Source organism: Cupressus sempervirens, chromosome 8 (assembly GCF_028749045.1).
Source record: "Cupressus sempervirens isolate cs-2001-9-10 chromosome 8, ASM2874904v1, whole genome shotgun sequence".
Classification (NCBI taxonomy): Eukaryota; Viridiplantae; Streptophyta; class Pinopsida; order Cupressales; family Cupressaceae; genus Cupressus; species Cupressus sempervirens.
Genome location: NC_143125.1, coordinates 110,621,581 through 110,638,562, shown reverse-complemented (window position 1 = coordinate 110,638,562; position 16,982 = coordinate 110,621,581). Strand labels below are relative to the sequence as shown.

The following is a 16,982-nucleotide window of genomic DNA, read 5'->3' as shown; positions in this document are numbered from 1 at the left end:
TATTACTATATATTTGTTTTATAATTTTATTATTATTAATTTATTATATTGTAATCACTAATCTGTTTGTAATAAATTTAGTCCAAATAAAAAACTAAAACTCCATATTCTGGAATCTGAATACAAAACTAAATATAATTATATATATTAAAATTTAATATAGTATATTGAGTATTGTATGACTATGAAGTTGGATGATGAATGAGAACTATGAAAAACTGAAAAATGCAAATATAAAATGAGCAAAAAGAATAAAAAGTGAACCCTACCTAGAGAGAAAATCCCGACGGCAGACTGCAGAATTGCGGCTAGATACTTCACGCTGCAATTTGCAGGCCTATCACGAATCACAGTGACTGCTATTTCAACTGAATCCTGGCGTCAAGTTTCACTCTCACGACTCACAGTGACGGTGAAAAGACGAGTTCATTTTCACGTATATAAGCCGCACGGCAAAAATGGAAAACCTAATTTGCGTTGACATTGACCGTAGTCAATGATTTAATCCGGCGTTTTATTGTTTTATCCGCGATATATTTTGCTAGAAATTGCTGCGAGTTTTATAAAAATCTAGGTGCGATATTTTTAGCATTTAATTCGTCTTGAGTTTAGACACGCGATAATTTGCGATTTCGGCGATATATCGCCGACTTTTTAAACTATGCATTGAACAATATTATATGATATTCAATATGCCCAATAGAATATTAAAAAATATTTTTTTGGTTGGAAAAGGGACACCTAACCGTCCCGTAGAGGGGTCATAAGTCTTGTTCCTGTCCCCTCGTCTTCGTGAGAACGATGGTTGATTGGTGGCACCGATGGAGATGTTAGAATGATGTCCTCCCATCCTCGTCTCCAAGACATTGTAATTTTTTTTTTGGGGGGGGAGGGGGGGTGTTGGCCTCCATATTACATTGAGAATCAGCCTGTGAGAAGTAGAAGGAAATTACAAGGTTGTTGACTTTGGAAGCTAGAAGTACCTATCTGTATAAAATGAAGAAAATTTAAAGCCTTAAAGTTGATTTTTCCATTAATGCATGCCATTCTTGAGGAGGATGTCAAGATGTGGGATCAGGGGTTTCTGAAGTTGGATCATTTCAATGGTTTGGTTCATGCGCAATAACAAATTGCTCCTTGGAAACGAGCTCCACAATTAAATAAAACTAGTATGTTTGGTATGAAATCAGGTTGTTAATATAAACTGAGAGCATTTAAGTTTCTAACCAATTAATAGTGATATAAAGTAGTTCATGTTTTTTAGGATGTTGAATCTAATGATAGAGGAATGATGATTAAAAAGATTTTTAAAGATATGCTGGCAATATGTGAACTTTACACCATGAGGAGGGAGGCATCTCGGGTAGTGACTGTGTGGAATTCAAGATGAGAAGACAACAAGTTAGAGAATGAATTGTTATTATACGCGGCAAAGAATGATTTCAATTATAAGGTAGATGTCTATGATTATCTGTAAATTTTATGCAAATTCTGTGTGTTCAAACTGAGATAATACCTTCTCCTATGCTTGCTGTAGACGATCTTCCCTAATTCAGACTTGTATGAAGAGATGTCAATAATACATTTATTATTCTTAAATGTTTTATCTCTACAAGGATTCGTATGGGGCAGACTTGCTTAAAGGAGCAGACTATGTTCTTTTTGTGTGTCCTTTAACTACAACCAAATCCCATATAAATAAGGTAACCAAAGGGCATGTCCCTTGAAGGGAAATGACCCTATCTAGGTTGGCCCCTAATTGATTTCTCATAATTGGCGCCAAGGAGGGATAGTAAGTGTTTATTATTCAAACTAACTATGATTAGTTTAGTTCAAACTTAAATGCCATCATCCAAGAGAGATGCCGATCATGCCTTAGACAAGGAGCAATTATTTATAGGCCTTCAATGCAAAAATAAATGTGTATGATCCCGTGCAATCAGATCAGTATTATATCGAAGTTATAGATTTAACAGTCCCTCTTAACTTGATAATCATACTGAGAGATAACATATCTAACATCATCAATTACGATGAATAAGCATAGATTGATACTCAATATCTTTTTGAATCTTCTTAGCATGTGGTATCATCGAACACATGATACTATGTCATATTACTATACCTTTGATATGACTTATCACTAATACTAGTGATAACAGTATTGCAAAGAATACAATATTCAGGATAAAATCCGGTGAATAATTAAATTCTTCATTTATCCAAGTTGTGACTTATAGGTACTAGCATTCCTATATCACAACATGATCTTGAGTTAAGGTCTACCAGAACACAGGATAAACTCCGAAGAATAATAAAATTCTTCCTTTATCCAAATTTGTGACTCATAGGCATAACAATGTCTACATCACAATGTGATCTTGAACTCATCTAGATTTGACAGTAGATCTCTACTATTCAACATATTATCAAAGAGATCCTCATATCTCATAATGTCTTTTTTATACAAGTGTTCATTATCTCAGAGATCGTCACCTCTTAGATAATGAAAACAAATGGTGGAGCTCATAACCGTCAATAGCCTGACAATAAAAAATATATTAATAATAATTTAAAGAATACAAATGTATTACAATTCAACCATACCAAGTCTTTTCCTAAAGTGATCTATCTTCACTCGAGAGAGAGGTTTGCTAAGAATATCTGCTGTCTGATCTGCAGTGCAAATGTATTTTAATTTTACAATATTCCTATCTACCATATCTTTTACATAATGGCAAGGAATTTCAATATGCTTGGACCTGTCATGAAAAAATGGACTCACAAAAAGCTTGATGGAACTCTGATTATCACAATGAATAATCGTATGATTCATGGCTTGACCAAATAGTCCCACAAGTAACTTTCTAAGCTAAACTACTTCCTAAGAGGCCATTGCTGCTGCAATGTATTTGACTTTTGTGGAACTTTGTGCTACTGATGACTACTTTCTGCATATCCACGATATCATCCCTAAGCCTAAACTGAAACAACATCCTGAAGTGCTTTTCCTGTTAGTAACACTTCCAACCCATTTTGAGTCTGTGTACCCATGTAGGTCCAATTCAACTTTCTCATACTTGAGCCCAAGATTAAGAGTACCTTGTATCTCATGATGTGTTTGATTGCAACTAGGTGAATCTCCTTTGGCTCACACATAAACTGACTTAAAGGCATTAACAACATAGCAAATATCAGGTCTTGTATTTACCAAGTACATAAGGGACCCAATCATCTGCCTGTAAAGAGTAGAATCTATGGAAGGTGATTCTGCTGCTGCTTCTTTAAGTTTATGTAGATTAGTCTCCATTGGAGAAGACATAGGCTTGCAGTTCCACATTACAAACCACTTCAAGATGTCTAATGTATACTTGATTAAGTATGATGTTGTTAGAATTCTGCCATACTTCCAGTCCTAGGAAGTAATGGAGTCCTAAATCTTTCATCTCAAATTCTCTGATTAGATCTTTCTTGCATTGATCTATGAGATGATCATCACTTGTTATTAGTAAATCATCAACATATAGTATCAAAATTACCATATCATCTTTATCCCTTTTATAATATAGATTTGGATCAGCTTCATTCTTGGAGAATTCTAAGCCGGTGAGATACTTATCAATTCTTTTCCTACCATGCCCTTGGAGCCTGTTCAAGCCCATAGAGAGCTTTCTTGAGCCTGCAAACAAAAACTTTAGGGTTATGAGTTTCAAATCCTTAAGGTTACTCCAAATATACCTCTTCTATAATCTTTCCATTTATAAATGTTGTTTTCACATCCATTTGATGTACTTTCCATCCCTTCGATGCTATAATAGCTAGGATTGCTCGTACAGAGGTGTATCTAGCAATTGGAGCAAAGGTTTCTTTATAATCAATTCCCTCCTTCTAAGAGAATCCTCTAGCTAGGAATCTAGCCTTATATTTTTCAATGCTACCATCAACAACATGCTTGATCTTAAATATCCACTTAGAAGAGACAACATATTTTCCCTCAGGCCTTGGAACAATTTCCCAAACATTATTCTTAATAATGGATTGGTATTCTTCCGTCATGGCATCCGTCCAAGCTGTATGTTTAATAGCATCTAAAACATTGGTTGGTTCTGATTTAGACAAATCACTCATGTTTGCTACATAACTAGAAAATCTTTTGGGTCTTTTGCTTTCTTGGAAGGTTCCAAATGGTGTAGCGAAGTCTTGTGCTTCCTCTACTGTCTTAATGGGCCAAAGTGGTCTTTTCTTTGAATTTTGAGTCTGCACAAGATTGAGATTTTGAATTTCATCTTCAATTTCTTCAATGTTCTCCCTTTGAAACTCAGATTCATTATTTTCTTCAGAACTAGGTAAGGGAGGGGGATCTCCAGAACTTAGAGCTCTTTTGAATGCTAAATCTTTTTCAAATATTACATCCGTACTAAGATCAATTTTTTTTGACTAGGTATGAAAATCCTATATGCTTTAGATGTTTCACTATACCCAACAAAAATACCTTTCCTTCAGGAGGGTTCTAACTTAGTTATCTTTTCTTTTGGAACATGTATATATATTGGGCACCCAAAAATCCTAAGATGACTTATATTAGGTTTAACCTTAGTAAAGACTTCTTCAGGGGTTTTATCTCTAAGGTAGGAGTGAGGACTTATGTTTTGAATATAGACAACAATACAAGAGGCTTCTGCCCAAAGATAATATTCTAGATTTTGATCAAATATCATAGCTCTTGCAGCTTCTATAATTGTTCTATTCTTCGTTTCTACTACTCCGTTTTGTTGTGGGTTATAAGAAATGGTAAACTCCTTCTTAATTCCTATTTCTTTACAAAACTCTTCAAACAAATCTAAGGTATATTCTCGTCAGTTATCAGTCCTAAGAGTTTTAATTTTGTGTCTTGATAAGTTTTTAGTTAAGGTTTTGAATTCTTTAAATTTCTTAAGGATTTCTTTTGATTGTTTACATTTTAAGAAGTAAATCCAAGTTTTCCTAGAGAAGTCATCTATAAAAAGTATATAGTACTAGAATCCTCCAAGAGAAGGAACAGACATAGGACCACATAAATTTGAGTGGATTAATTCCAAAACATTGTTAATTTTCGTAGTGCTATCATGAAATAGACTTTTGGTGTTCTTACCTAGAGCACATCCTTTGCATATGCTTGAGTGATCTTTATTCAACTTAGGTAAACCAATTACCATCTTCTCCATGGTTGATAAGGTTTTGAAATTTAGATGTCGTAACCTTTTGTGCCATATTTCGTTTATATCAACAACTTCATGAATTAAGGCTTGAAAAGGTTGACAAGGTTATGTATTTAGCTCATACAAGTATCCCTTTCTTTGACCAATCAACTTTGCTTTCTTAAATGAGGAGTTCTTAGACCAAGTCATTACTTTACCATCCATGAATGTAACATTATGTCCATCATCTTCAAGTGTTGTAACCGAGATTAGATTCCTTTTTATCCCTGGTACATAGAGTACTCCTTTGAGATGTAGAGAACTACCCGACTTTAGTTTCAAGGTATAATTCCCAATTCCTTTGATTGAATGAGAGGAATTATCACCGATGGTAACTTCGCCATCAACTTCTTCAGATATAGAGTCCAATGCTTCTTTGTATCCTGTAATGTGTCGAGATGATTCACTATCAATTACCCATGCTTTGCTTGATACTTCATTTGATAGTGCATAATAGAATACACGATTCTCAGGATCATACTTATTTTCGTTCCTAGTAATGTTTGTACAATTTACTTGCTGCTTTGTATTCTCAGGGCAATTAGATCTATAATGTCCAATTTTTTCACATTTGAAGCATTTTATTTTGAATAGATCTTTCTTAGGTTTGTCATTTCTTTGATTACCCTTCTTCTTCTCGAAGTGCTTCTTCTTACCTTTATAGGAATTTGTATTTATCACATGAAGTTCTTTATCTTCAATTTTCAATCTTCCTTCTTTGTTAAGTTTCCTAGATTGTTCTTGTAGGTAATATCCTTTAAGTCTATTAAAGTTTGGAAGATTGTCTCTAACACTTACTCCTTGTGAGAATGTTTCCCATGAATTTGGTAATCCATTTGTAGCCATAAGTGTTAGTTCCTTGTCTTCAATTATGGTCCCTATACTTGCAAGTTTATCTCTTAAACTAGCCACCCTCAGGAAGTAAGAGTTCATCGATTGTTCCTTCTTTATCTGTATATGATTTAGTTGCCTTTTTAGTGCAAGGGTTCTAGTCGCATTGTTAACCTCATATGCATTTAATAATGCATCCATCATATGAAATGCTGTTTGATGTTTCATTAGCATCGGTACTATTTCATTTTTCACTCCATCTAATATGATCTGCATGGCTTTCCTGTTTCCTTTACTCTAGATAGTTTTATTAGGTTCAACAACAGGTTGCTTGGATGCTGAACCAACATACTATTTCACATCATTGTCTTTAAGAATCATCATAATTCTGAATTTCCAAGCATCAAAGTGTTCTTTCCCATCAAACTTGTCCTCGAGTCTGATTGTGCTTGCCATTGATGATAGAAAGATGTTGCAAGATATATTTAGTCTGATTGTCAATTTGTAGAGCCTAGGTTCGACAACTAGGCTTTGATACCATGTAAATTTTCTGCAAATTCTGTGTGTTCAAACTGAGATAATACCTTCTCCCATGCTTACTGTAGATGATCTCCCTTAATTCAAACTTGTATGAAGAGATGTCAATAATATATTTATTATTCTGAAATGTTTTATCTCTACAAGGATTCGTATGGGGCAGACTTGCTTAAAGGAGCAAATTATGTTCTTTTTGTGTGTCCTTTAACTACAACCAAACCCCATATAAATAAGGTAACCAAAGGGAGTGAAGGGGCATGACCCTATCTAGGTCGGCCCTTAACTAATTTCTCATAATTGGCGCCAAGGAGGTATAGTAATTGTTTGTTATCCAAACTAACTAGGATTAGTTTAGTTCAAACTTAAATGCCATCATCCAAGAGAGACGCCAATCATGCCTTAGACAAGGAGCAATTATTATAGGCCTTCCATGCAAGAATAAATGTGTATTATTTTGTGCAATCAGATCAGTATTGTATCGAAGTTATAGATTTAATAGTATCCAAAGGAGATTGCAACAAATTAAAGTTCGTTAGAATTGAGTCAAGTTATTAAAATTTAGCATTTCATTTAATTTGTTTAGCTCCTACTATCTTATATTTGTATATTTACCATCCATGATAGTTTTAGGATTAGGTGTGTCCCAAATCATGATTAGATGTGTGCCAAATCATGATTCTATGAACAAATGTGTGTGTTCTTGTTCATAAAGTTGATGTTTGATAGGCATGTTTTCCTTCTCCAAACTTCTTGTATGTCATCAAATAGAAGTGTTAATTTCTATTGTTTTACCTTGTTAAGCTACTATTGCTTGTGATGACTACATGTTTATGTTTGGTCCACTTTTACCCATTTAGAGAATATTGTACCATTATTATACCATTACGCTTTGGTATATTGGTTGTGTGAATATTTGTTTATATTATGAGTTGTTAAAACATGTTAGCCACATGCGCTGTTGGAACAAACTGCAAATCCAAGGATACATCTTCAACTAACAGATAAAATGACAATGAATGTTAATATGCTTAGTGCGCTCATGGAAGATTTAATTTTTGGCTAGTTTTAGTACCCCTTGATTGTCGCAAGAGAGTGGTGAAGGGTCCGCTTGAGACATATGGATGTCAAAAAGCATCCTATGAAACCAAACTGCCTTATAACCTACTTTGACTACCCCTCGATATTTAGCTCCCATTGAGGAAAGATATACAACATGTTGCTTCTTACTGGTCCAAGTGATAACACCTATACCAAAATTAAAGATATACTCAGAAGTAGACTTTGCTGTTAAAACAACCTCCCCAATCCAAGTTTGCGTAAATGATGAATTGTGCATCTTTGGCTTGTCCATAGAGGATATGAATACTGCCTTTGACATAGTGTAGGATGGGCTTTGTTGCAACCCAATGACATGAAGCGAGATATGCAACTTACAAAAAAGATGAGATTAGGTCTAGCGATGGCGAAAAAAATCAAACTTCCCACTAGTTGTTTGAATGCAGTTTCATTCTCAATAGGATAATTATATTTGGCTGATAACTTTGTACCAAACTCCATAGGTCTTGATGCAAGTTTACAATCTTGCATTTTGAATTCGCCAGGCAAAGCCCATGCATACTTAGATTCAAAGATGTAGATGCCATGTGACTGTTGCCAAACCTCTTCACCTAGTTAGTAGTGAAGTCCAAGGTGGGTCATGTCAAAAGATTGAGGTAGATTTTGTTGGATTCCTTGGATCAATGGTGTAGAACTGCCAGTGGTAATCAATCATCAACACATCTATCAACACTGATGATATTACTTGCAGTAGTTTTGACATATAGATTTGAGTGAAAAGGACTCTTTTGTAAACCTTGATTGTGAGAACTTATCAAGTTTCATATACCATGCCCAAGGAGCCTGTTTGAGGAGAAATTTTGTTTGATTCCTTAGATGAATGATGTAGAATTGCTAGTGATAATCAAATCATCAACATATATAACCAGAATAATGATATTAGTGCTAGTAGTTTTGAAATAGATATTTGAGTTAGGACTATTCTTGTTTCCCTTATCTGTGAGGTACTTAACAATTTTCATGTACCACACTCAAGTAGCTTGTTTGAGGCCATTGAATACTTTTAGCAGTTTGAGTAGCTGGTGTTCTTTATTGGGAACCTTTAATCCAAGAGGTTGTGTCATGTAAACTTCCTAGAACTCGCAATTCAGGAATGCACTCTTTACACCCATTTGATGGACCTTCTAGTCACATTGAGCCACCATGGTGAGGACTAATCTGATGGTGCTTATCTTTGCAGCAGGAGTAACGGTTTCTTCCGAATCAATTCATTCTTGCAGAGAGAAGCCATTGGCAGCAAGGCGAGCTTTGTACTTAACTCAAGTACCATTAGCTTTGTATTTGACTTTGTAGACCCATTTGCAGCCAATAGGTTTATTTTTTGAAGGAAGATTTGACAGCCGAAGTGTTATTTTTGAACAGGCTATGATGCTCTGTCAGCATAGCTTCTTCTCACTTAGTTATCCCTTGTGTCTTTGTGTCTGTTGGCCATGAGAGAAATATTTAGGGAGTGAGAAGGTATGCTCTTCTTTTGAGCAGTTCTACATACATATACACATACATATTTATGAAGCCTAGAAACACGAGATAATATTAGAATGTCACATAGTATTATAAAAACATTTAAACAACAAAAACACCATAAACTTGTAATGATAACATCATGAATCATGATAATACCTTCATAGCATCATATACTTCAAGTTCAACACCAAAGATTCAAAACATTAAAATTGAATAATATAATATCGAGTTCAAGTATCATTGTTTGAAGTTCAACTAGTGGATTAAAATTTTATTGATATTCTTCTTTATATCATCTTTTTCATCTTCTTAATCTTCACTTCCCTTTTAAAGACTTTTCTCTTGGTAACATGTTTGAGGTAGTCTTAGGTGGTAGCAACTTTCAAGTCTCCGAGTCCGAGAGTGAGTTTAAGCAATTTTGGCTAGTTGGAAAGTAATGTCTATCTTGGGTGTGAGCAAGTGGTTGAGCTAAGTCTGTCAGGAATATAAAATTGAAACCAAGTGATTGTGAGGAAATGAGTTAGAAAATCCTTGTACCTGCTTCAATTTGACCTCAAAAAGCTAGGATAGGTTGTGGGAGATAACACTGCTGAAGGCATGCTGAATCCTGAAATCTGGCTAAGTCTGGATATTTTGAAAATCCCTGAAATCTAGAATTTGCATTTTAGCTCCTATGAAGCTGTAACCTATCTCAATCATCCTGACAGTATTTATACAAATACCCCTTAAATGTTATATTTGTATAAATCGTCTAGTCCCTGAGCTGGGAAAATGACTAAGTTTTGTGTCAATTCAACCGGGTAGTGACTGCTCTGTTCGGGCACGAATGTCAAATGAGCTGGTTTGAACTGGGTGGCTGAAATTCAAGCCCTACCCTGACCAGAAATCGAACTGGATTGGGACCAGGTACCAGTTAGAACTTATGCTGGTCCGGGAGACATTTTCAGCAAACTGGATAACTAAGATTAAATTTGGGTATTTGACATTTATTAATGAGGTTTTGTGTGACAATTAGATTGTGATGGTTATATTAGTTAAATTAGTGAGATTGAAGTCTAGAGATTGCTTCTGTTTTGTGGAATATTGAAGGGATTTGTTTTGAATGACTTTTGAAATGTTTTTAAAAAAAATGATAGGCTCGTATAATTTAATTATTTAATTTAGGAACACATTCCTTAGCAGGAAGAAGTTGTGTCTGCTTGTGCCTTCCTAGATTGCTTTCTTTCAATTTTTTGAAAATGTTGTTTGCAAGGTACAACTAAACGATAGGCTCGTATAATTTAATTATTTACTTTAGGAACACATTCCTTAGCAGGAAGAAGTTGTCTGCTTGTGCCTTCCTAGATTGCTTTCTTTCAATTTTTTGAAAATGTTGTTTGCAAGGTACAACTATTCAATGTGTTGGTACATGAGTGTGAGGCACAAATATAGGTAGGCATTAAGTAGTCATCTCTTTTAAAGTTTTATGCAAAATCCCTTCAGAAAAGCTTCCATATTGTGCATATCTGTGTATATTATCTTTGATTTTGAAGAGGTTTCAACTTGGACACTGATCTGTTTTTTGTGGTCTTGTTAAAGAAATATTAAATTTAGAACAGATTGACACATTATACAAAGGTCTTTTGAGATGTATAATTCAATAAAAGTGTAAAGCTCTGTAAATAGTCTTCATTGTTTGATTGTTTCAAATGGTTGACAAAAGTCATAGATCTAGGGGAGCCATGGGCAGCATCCTTTGCCTAAATTGTAGTAGATTATAGAATGAGGGTTGCATGTGTCATCTTGAAAATTTACAAGTAACTTTTTTGTTTACTGAGCCAATGGCGGCAAGCCTATATTCTTGGTAGGGTTTTAATTTTTGTTTTGTAAACCTTTCATATGCTTATCATATGCTTGTTTGGGATTTTGTTTATTAATACTTAGATTTTGCGTCTGTAGACTAATGTAAAGAAGAATAATATTTATGTGGAACTAAACGTGATTGCTATCGCAGGCTTCTGGCAAAGAGATGGATAGTAGTTCATTAGATGATGAAAAGGAGGTAAATCTTTTTTCATATCCTTTAGTATTCAAATTTATTTGTCTGTGTTTAGGTTCTGTTTTAGTTGTTCCATGAACATGGACTGTGTTAAGATATCATCGATATCAATCCAATTTTTGTAGGCATTTTTTTTCAATATCGTGAGAGTCTCTGCTTTTAGGCAAACTGCTAGCCTTTTCACTTATTGTGCTGCCCATGCTAAAAGATGTCCTTGTTGCACGTGGACAAATTGATACCTTTTGGTACTGTCATTGACATGATCAATGCACCCTGTCATTTTTAATATTAAAATTTAACATGTATATTAATATGTGAATGTCTTATGAAAATTGAATTTTTAGAACTTTAACCTTAATTTCCATTTGAGGCATTGATGGCATGTTGAACTAAATGATTTGAAAAATAGCAAATGACATGAAATTTCAGTTCATTTCTGCGAAAACAAGATTTCATTGGGTACTATAGATATGTTTTCTCGTGTAATATATCCATGCAAATTACATTTGGGTTGACTGTGGAAAGAAATATTGCTTAGGCTGCTATGGCACTGGAAAAAGCAAGAGAAGAAATTGAACGCCTCAGAGAAGACCTTCAAGCATCACGTCAACATACAGAGCAGGTCGGTTAGTCTGTTTGGTAGGCATGCAAGTTCTATGTAGATTTGAATGCTTCAAGCCTATACATGTTTCACACTTATTAATGGGATATTTTAATTAGATTTGTTTTCCTAATTAAATTTTATTTTACAGTTTAAGTGCATAGCTCAGGCTAACGAGGATGCACTCCAGCAAATAGAAAGTGCTCATGAACACTTTAAGGCTGAGGTACATTTTAAATTTGATATTTCATTTCAAATGTATAAAATTTATTCTAATTTTCTTGTAAAGTACTAAGGCTGCTACACCATGGCCAGGCAAACAAACTAAAACAGTCATTGGATGCTGAAATCTGTATGCTTAAACGGAGGATATCAGACCTAGAAGCTGAAGTCACGGATAAACAAATTGCTTTGAAATTAGCAGTTGAGGAGAAAGAAAGTTTGCTTATCAATTCCTCAAAAGAAAGGGCAGACCTTGCAGATGAACATTACTTAAAGACGTGTGTAAATCGAAATCCCTGAGTTGTAATATAATTTGGAACTGGTTTGATCTGATGAAAGTAGTATAATGTTGTTTAATAATTGTATGCAGACGACAACTTGAAGAAGCCCAGATTTGTATTGCTACTTTAAAAGAAGATTTGGAAAAGGAACACCAGAACTGGCGTACTGCTCAGAATAACTATGAGAGACAGGTATCAAAATCAAGGTTAATGTTAATTATTTCAATTTGCATTCTGTTGAATGGAGGCTCTTTTATGCTAGATTAATATAAATATTATGCAACATTGCTATGGTTTTCTGAAGGTTATTTATTGCCTTCAAGCTTCTGTCATTCATGCAAGGTTGTTGGTGCTACATTTTATTTCGAAAAGATTTTAACTAATATAGCAGAAACTGGAATTAGGATGTTTCTGATGCATGCACCAAAGTGTTTGTGCGAACTACTATAATAGCTTTATAGAAGTCTGTAAATATGACTGTAGTCTCTTTATATGATTACGATACTGTATTTAAATAAATATGTATAAAAGTTTGAGATAAGTTGTAAAAAGGATTAAGATGCTTCATAGAGTTGGTTTTCGAAAGCTTGCAATACAATGGGAATATTAATATGGTACATGGACTACCAGTTCGAAGCATTTATATATATCTATTTGTTATGGGCAAGTTGTACGATATCACTGTACTTCTAAAAATCACGGTGAGCTTTTGGGGTCTAAAGTATATAATATTTACTTTTAGTTTGTGATATAATTGTGTGACCGCTTATAAATTTTATGTGCTATCCCATTTTTAATGTGATTTAATGCATTCTTGTCTTCATTTATGATCTGTTATTTATATGTTAAAACCCATTTTAATATATGATCTGTTTTTTGTAAACTCAAAATCATTGGAGATGTTGTCTGGTTTCTTCTTATCAAATAGGTTTGTTAATGATCATGATTTGATTCATGGTGAGAATTTCTTTTTGGTTATAGGTGGTTCTCCAAGCAGGAACGATCCAAGAGTTGAGCAAAGCTTCTCAATCATTGGAAACCCTACAACAGGAAGTCTTAGAGTTGCGTAAAATTTCAAGTACCGTAAAACATGAATTTGTAAGTCAAACTTGCTTGGTTGCATTGATGAGTTGTTGCTCTAGTTTTCTCTTTTTAATCCTTAAAAAAGTAGTTTAAGGGAGTCAAGTTTTATGTTGGTATCTTATAACTGATTTAATCAATAGGTTATAAGTTGATGTCATTTAACATGATAGTTTCTTTTTTTATTTTAGAAACCATAATTGATTTCCTTACAACTCCTACCATTTAGCTTTCATTAAGTTTAATGACTTTCTCTCGGGATATATGGAGTGGGGGATTAGGGGCCTGAGCATCTGTATTAAATTTGCATCTTGTGTCAATTGTTGCCTGTGTCATAACCATCTCTGTGATAAGAGCCTCCAGCTGATTCATAACTTCTTGAATGGAGAGGTATCTATCCTAATCTATGCACCTCTTCCTTAACCTCGAGATATGCTGGATAAGCATTGAAGGTCATATCGCCTTAATGCTTGAAAAGATCACCTTTAATTGAAGAATTTGCTGGACCCAAATATGTGAAGCACAGTGATGAAGAGCTACCAACGAAATGGGTTTAGCACGAAACAACACCCAGAACTTCACCATGAAAGGTAGGGAATTAGACAATAAGAGGCCTTTTCCTTGTCATAAGGGTACGGACTACATCTGGATTATGAACGGCCAAAATTGAAAATGTGCTTGCCAGGGGTAAATGTGACTTGTTCCAGCACCTGGCTGCTGGTCAGTTTGCATCAAGTGTGATGACAAGGCTCAACAAACACCCCATTTTTGGCCAAATATCTGCTTCTATTCAAGAGAGCCCAATTAGTATGATCAAATTTTTGTTTATAATTAATCTATCTTTTTACCAACAGATCAACTTCCATTTTATTCTAATCTGGAATAGCATTGGTCATTATCTTTTTCTAAAGCTGTTCTCTTGTCATTGTTCAAAGTAATGACAGAACTGACTGCCCTAAGTGATGGAATGGATGGGTCTAGCATATTGTGGCTTTGCCCATTTCCTTAAGGGGTGATGTTTGTTCCACAAATTCCCCAGGTTTAGGATAAATTCTGGTCATTATTAAGTTCGATGATAGTCTAAAACTTACTAATGTATAAGTTAATGGTGTCTTATTATTTACTGCTGTTATTAATAATTACATAAATGAAATGTCCTAGGGGTTTGGCTTGGTTGAAGCAATGAGTTCTCATTTTGGAGAACCTGGTTCAAATCCCAAGAGGGAGCTCTTTGTGGAATTCTAAGTTGTGACTCTTGATCTTCCATGTTTGTATTTGTCTCATTGTAAAAGGTGGATTGTAAGTTGTGAGACTTGGCCTTCCAATTGTTGTTTCTAGTGTGATTGCTTGTAAGGAGCTCGAATAAGCTTTAAGCCTCATTTTGTTGCTTGAATGAGCACAAGTTTGTAAACGATCTTCAATATAAAAAATTAAATAAATGAAATAATAATACTGATGGTAGTGCATACCTAATACAAGAGTAAAATATATCCTTGCTCTCTCATGAATTCAAACAATGAAGAGCCTAATGGTAGTGTATACCTAATACCAACTCTTAACTCATGACCTGAATTCTTCGATTATTGATGTACTTCTCTTTAGTCTTGATGAAGAGGATGGTTAGCTTCCAATTGTGTCCTACCTTGGTAGCAATCAACTGACTTCTACCAAAAAACACATCATATGCCTTCTTTTCCAACGAGATAACCAAAAAATCCAAAAAGAAGGCATCGTGTGCCAATTGTTACCTTATGTGCCATAAATGTCCCCAACAACTTAACTCCATGATGGTCAACACGTACCACGTGGGAGGTTGGCAACCGATATGTTGATTTCCTCAAACATTTCCAAGTTTCTTCCGACAATACATTGGCTCTTAAGTCTCCATTGATGGTATTATTTCCATTTCGGTGATGACTACTGTTATTCTAATTGTGAGCAATATTAGGTTAGTGCCCTGGTTGTCCTCGAGTGGCGACTTTACCATACATTCCCCTTATGGCTTACATTAATTTTGGCTGAGTGTGTCATCACCAAATGTGTTGGAAATTGCCACTCAGTTGTGGCATAATTTGAAGAAGGTTCGCGACCTTGATGGGTACAATTGTATGCAACATTTTCTAAACTATGATGTTTGGTGATAAATTATATTAACATACTTGTTGATACATTGGAAGTTATTCATTCCTTCACCTTTGTTTGTTCAACTTCTATTCTAGCTTCTTGGAGTTGTTCCTTCATATGAGGGTCTAGGTACATCACCGTCCTTGTTTGTGCTTTCATGATTGCAAGAACTACCGTGTCTTGTTGCTCAATATCCAACATATTGATACTCTTTTGCTTCGGGCAATTTGTGTCTTCTTTCTTATCCCGTCTATGCCATTTGCACAATAATTCTAAGTTTACTTTCTTCTTCCCTAAGTCCTTTGCAAGGTGTTCCCATTTGCTTCATTATTTGCCCTATATGATAGGATGTCCTCTTGAGTCATACCATACTTGATAATGCCGATGATTTCCATAACCGGCTTTGGATACATTTTGTAGTTTAGATGGAGTGGACTCTCCCTATGTGAAGAGTACTTGCATACCTCTAGTATTTACATTATATGGACACTCATTTATTTAATGACCCATTACTTGGTAAATTTTATAGATGATCATTTCTCTCTATAGGGCCTTGTTTGTTGTTAATCATTGCTGCCACCCTTAATGCTATAGTCACTGTGTGTCTTCCTCTTCCCTCAGGAGGATGTCTCGTTTTCACTCTCAATGTTGATCGCTTGATTATAGGCATTGACATATGAGTAGGCAACCACCTTCATCTTTTTTCTTATTGATGGAATCAACGCTACAATGAACCAAGTCTTGTCCAAGTTGTTGTCTGGCTGATTCTTAAACTTGGCTTTAGCAATTCCTTGAGCTTACAACTATAAGCTCGTCTCATCGTACTTTAAACTTGGTCTTGAACTCCCTCCAGAGTGCGTCTCAAGAGGCAATGGATGAAACATCAAATTCTATGAACTTGTGAATGGCTATAGCCTGTAGGGTTGTTGGAAATGATCTTAGCCAATATTCCTCTCTCTCTAATTGCTTGCTACTCACATAGTTTGGCATGATTTTTAGTGCCTCATATGATGTTTCGATCTGTTTTGGCCTGGACTTCTATAGTTTTTGCCAACACGTGTAGACTAGTCAGAGGAGTTCCCATCTTTCTCACCTGCATGATCTTTTGTCTGTTGGCCTTGAGTGGACTACTTTGAGTGCTATGTTATGGTGCTTTCTAATGTCCACAACACCTAGGGTACTTTTAGGCTTTGACTTATTCCTTTAGGCTCACTATCTAGGGATCTTGAGTTGTTCCTCCAATACTAGATTCCTCTGAAGCATAGATTTTCTTTTTGGTGGAATATGTCTGTCAGCTTAAGATTTCTTTCTTCATACCCCTTGTTTGATGTTTATTGTGTAGACAGGTTGTGTGATCGGTATAGTTATGTTGCATTTGAGAGTGGTAAGTATTTGGTAATATGCTTCTGGCACTTCACATACGATTTGTGCCTTCCTTGCTAAATCATTTC

The 16,982-nt window shown here is 35.0% G+C and overlaps 1 protein-coding gene across 1 annotated transcript in view; it reads left to right on the top strand.

The window, feature by feature from the left end:
• NUA (nuclear pore anchor) overlaps positions 1–16,982 on the top strand; it is a 158,605-nt gene that overhangs the window by 78,254 nt on the left and 63,369 nt on the right. The window contains exons 28-33 of the mRNA XM_089796895.1: positions 11,179–11,226; positions 11,762–11,845; positions 11,976–12,050; positions 12,140–12,324; positions 12,417–12,519; positions 13,309–13,425. Coding sequence (XP_089653021.1) covers positions 11,179–11,226; positions 11,762–11,845; positions 11,976–12,050; positions 12,140–12,324; positions 12,417–12,519; positions 13,309–13,425 — 612 coding nt within the window. The remainder of the gene's footprint in view (positions 1–11,178; positions 11,227–11,761; positions 11,846–11,975; positions 12,051–12,139; positions 12,325–12,416; positions 12,520–13,308; positions 13,426–16,982) is intronic.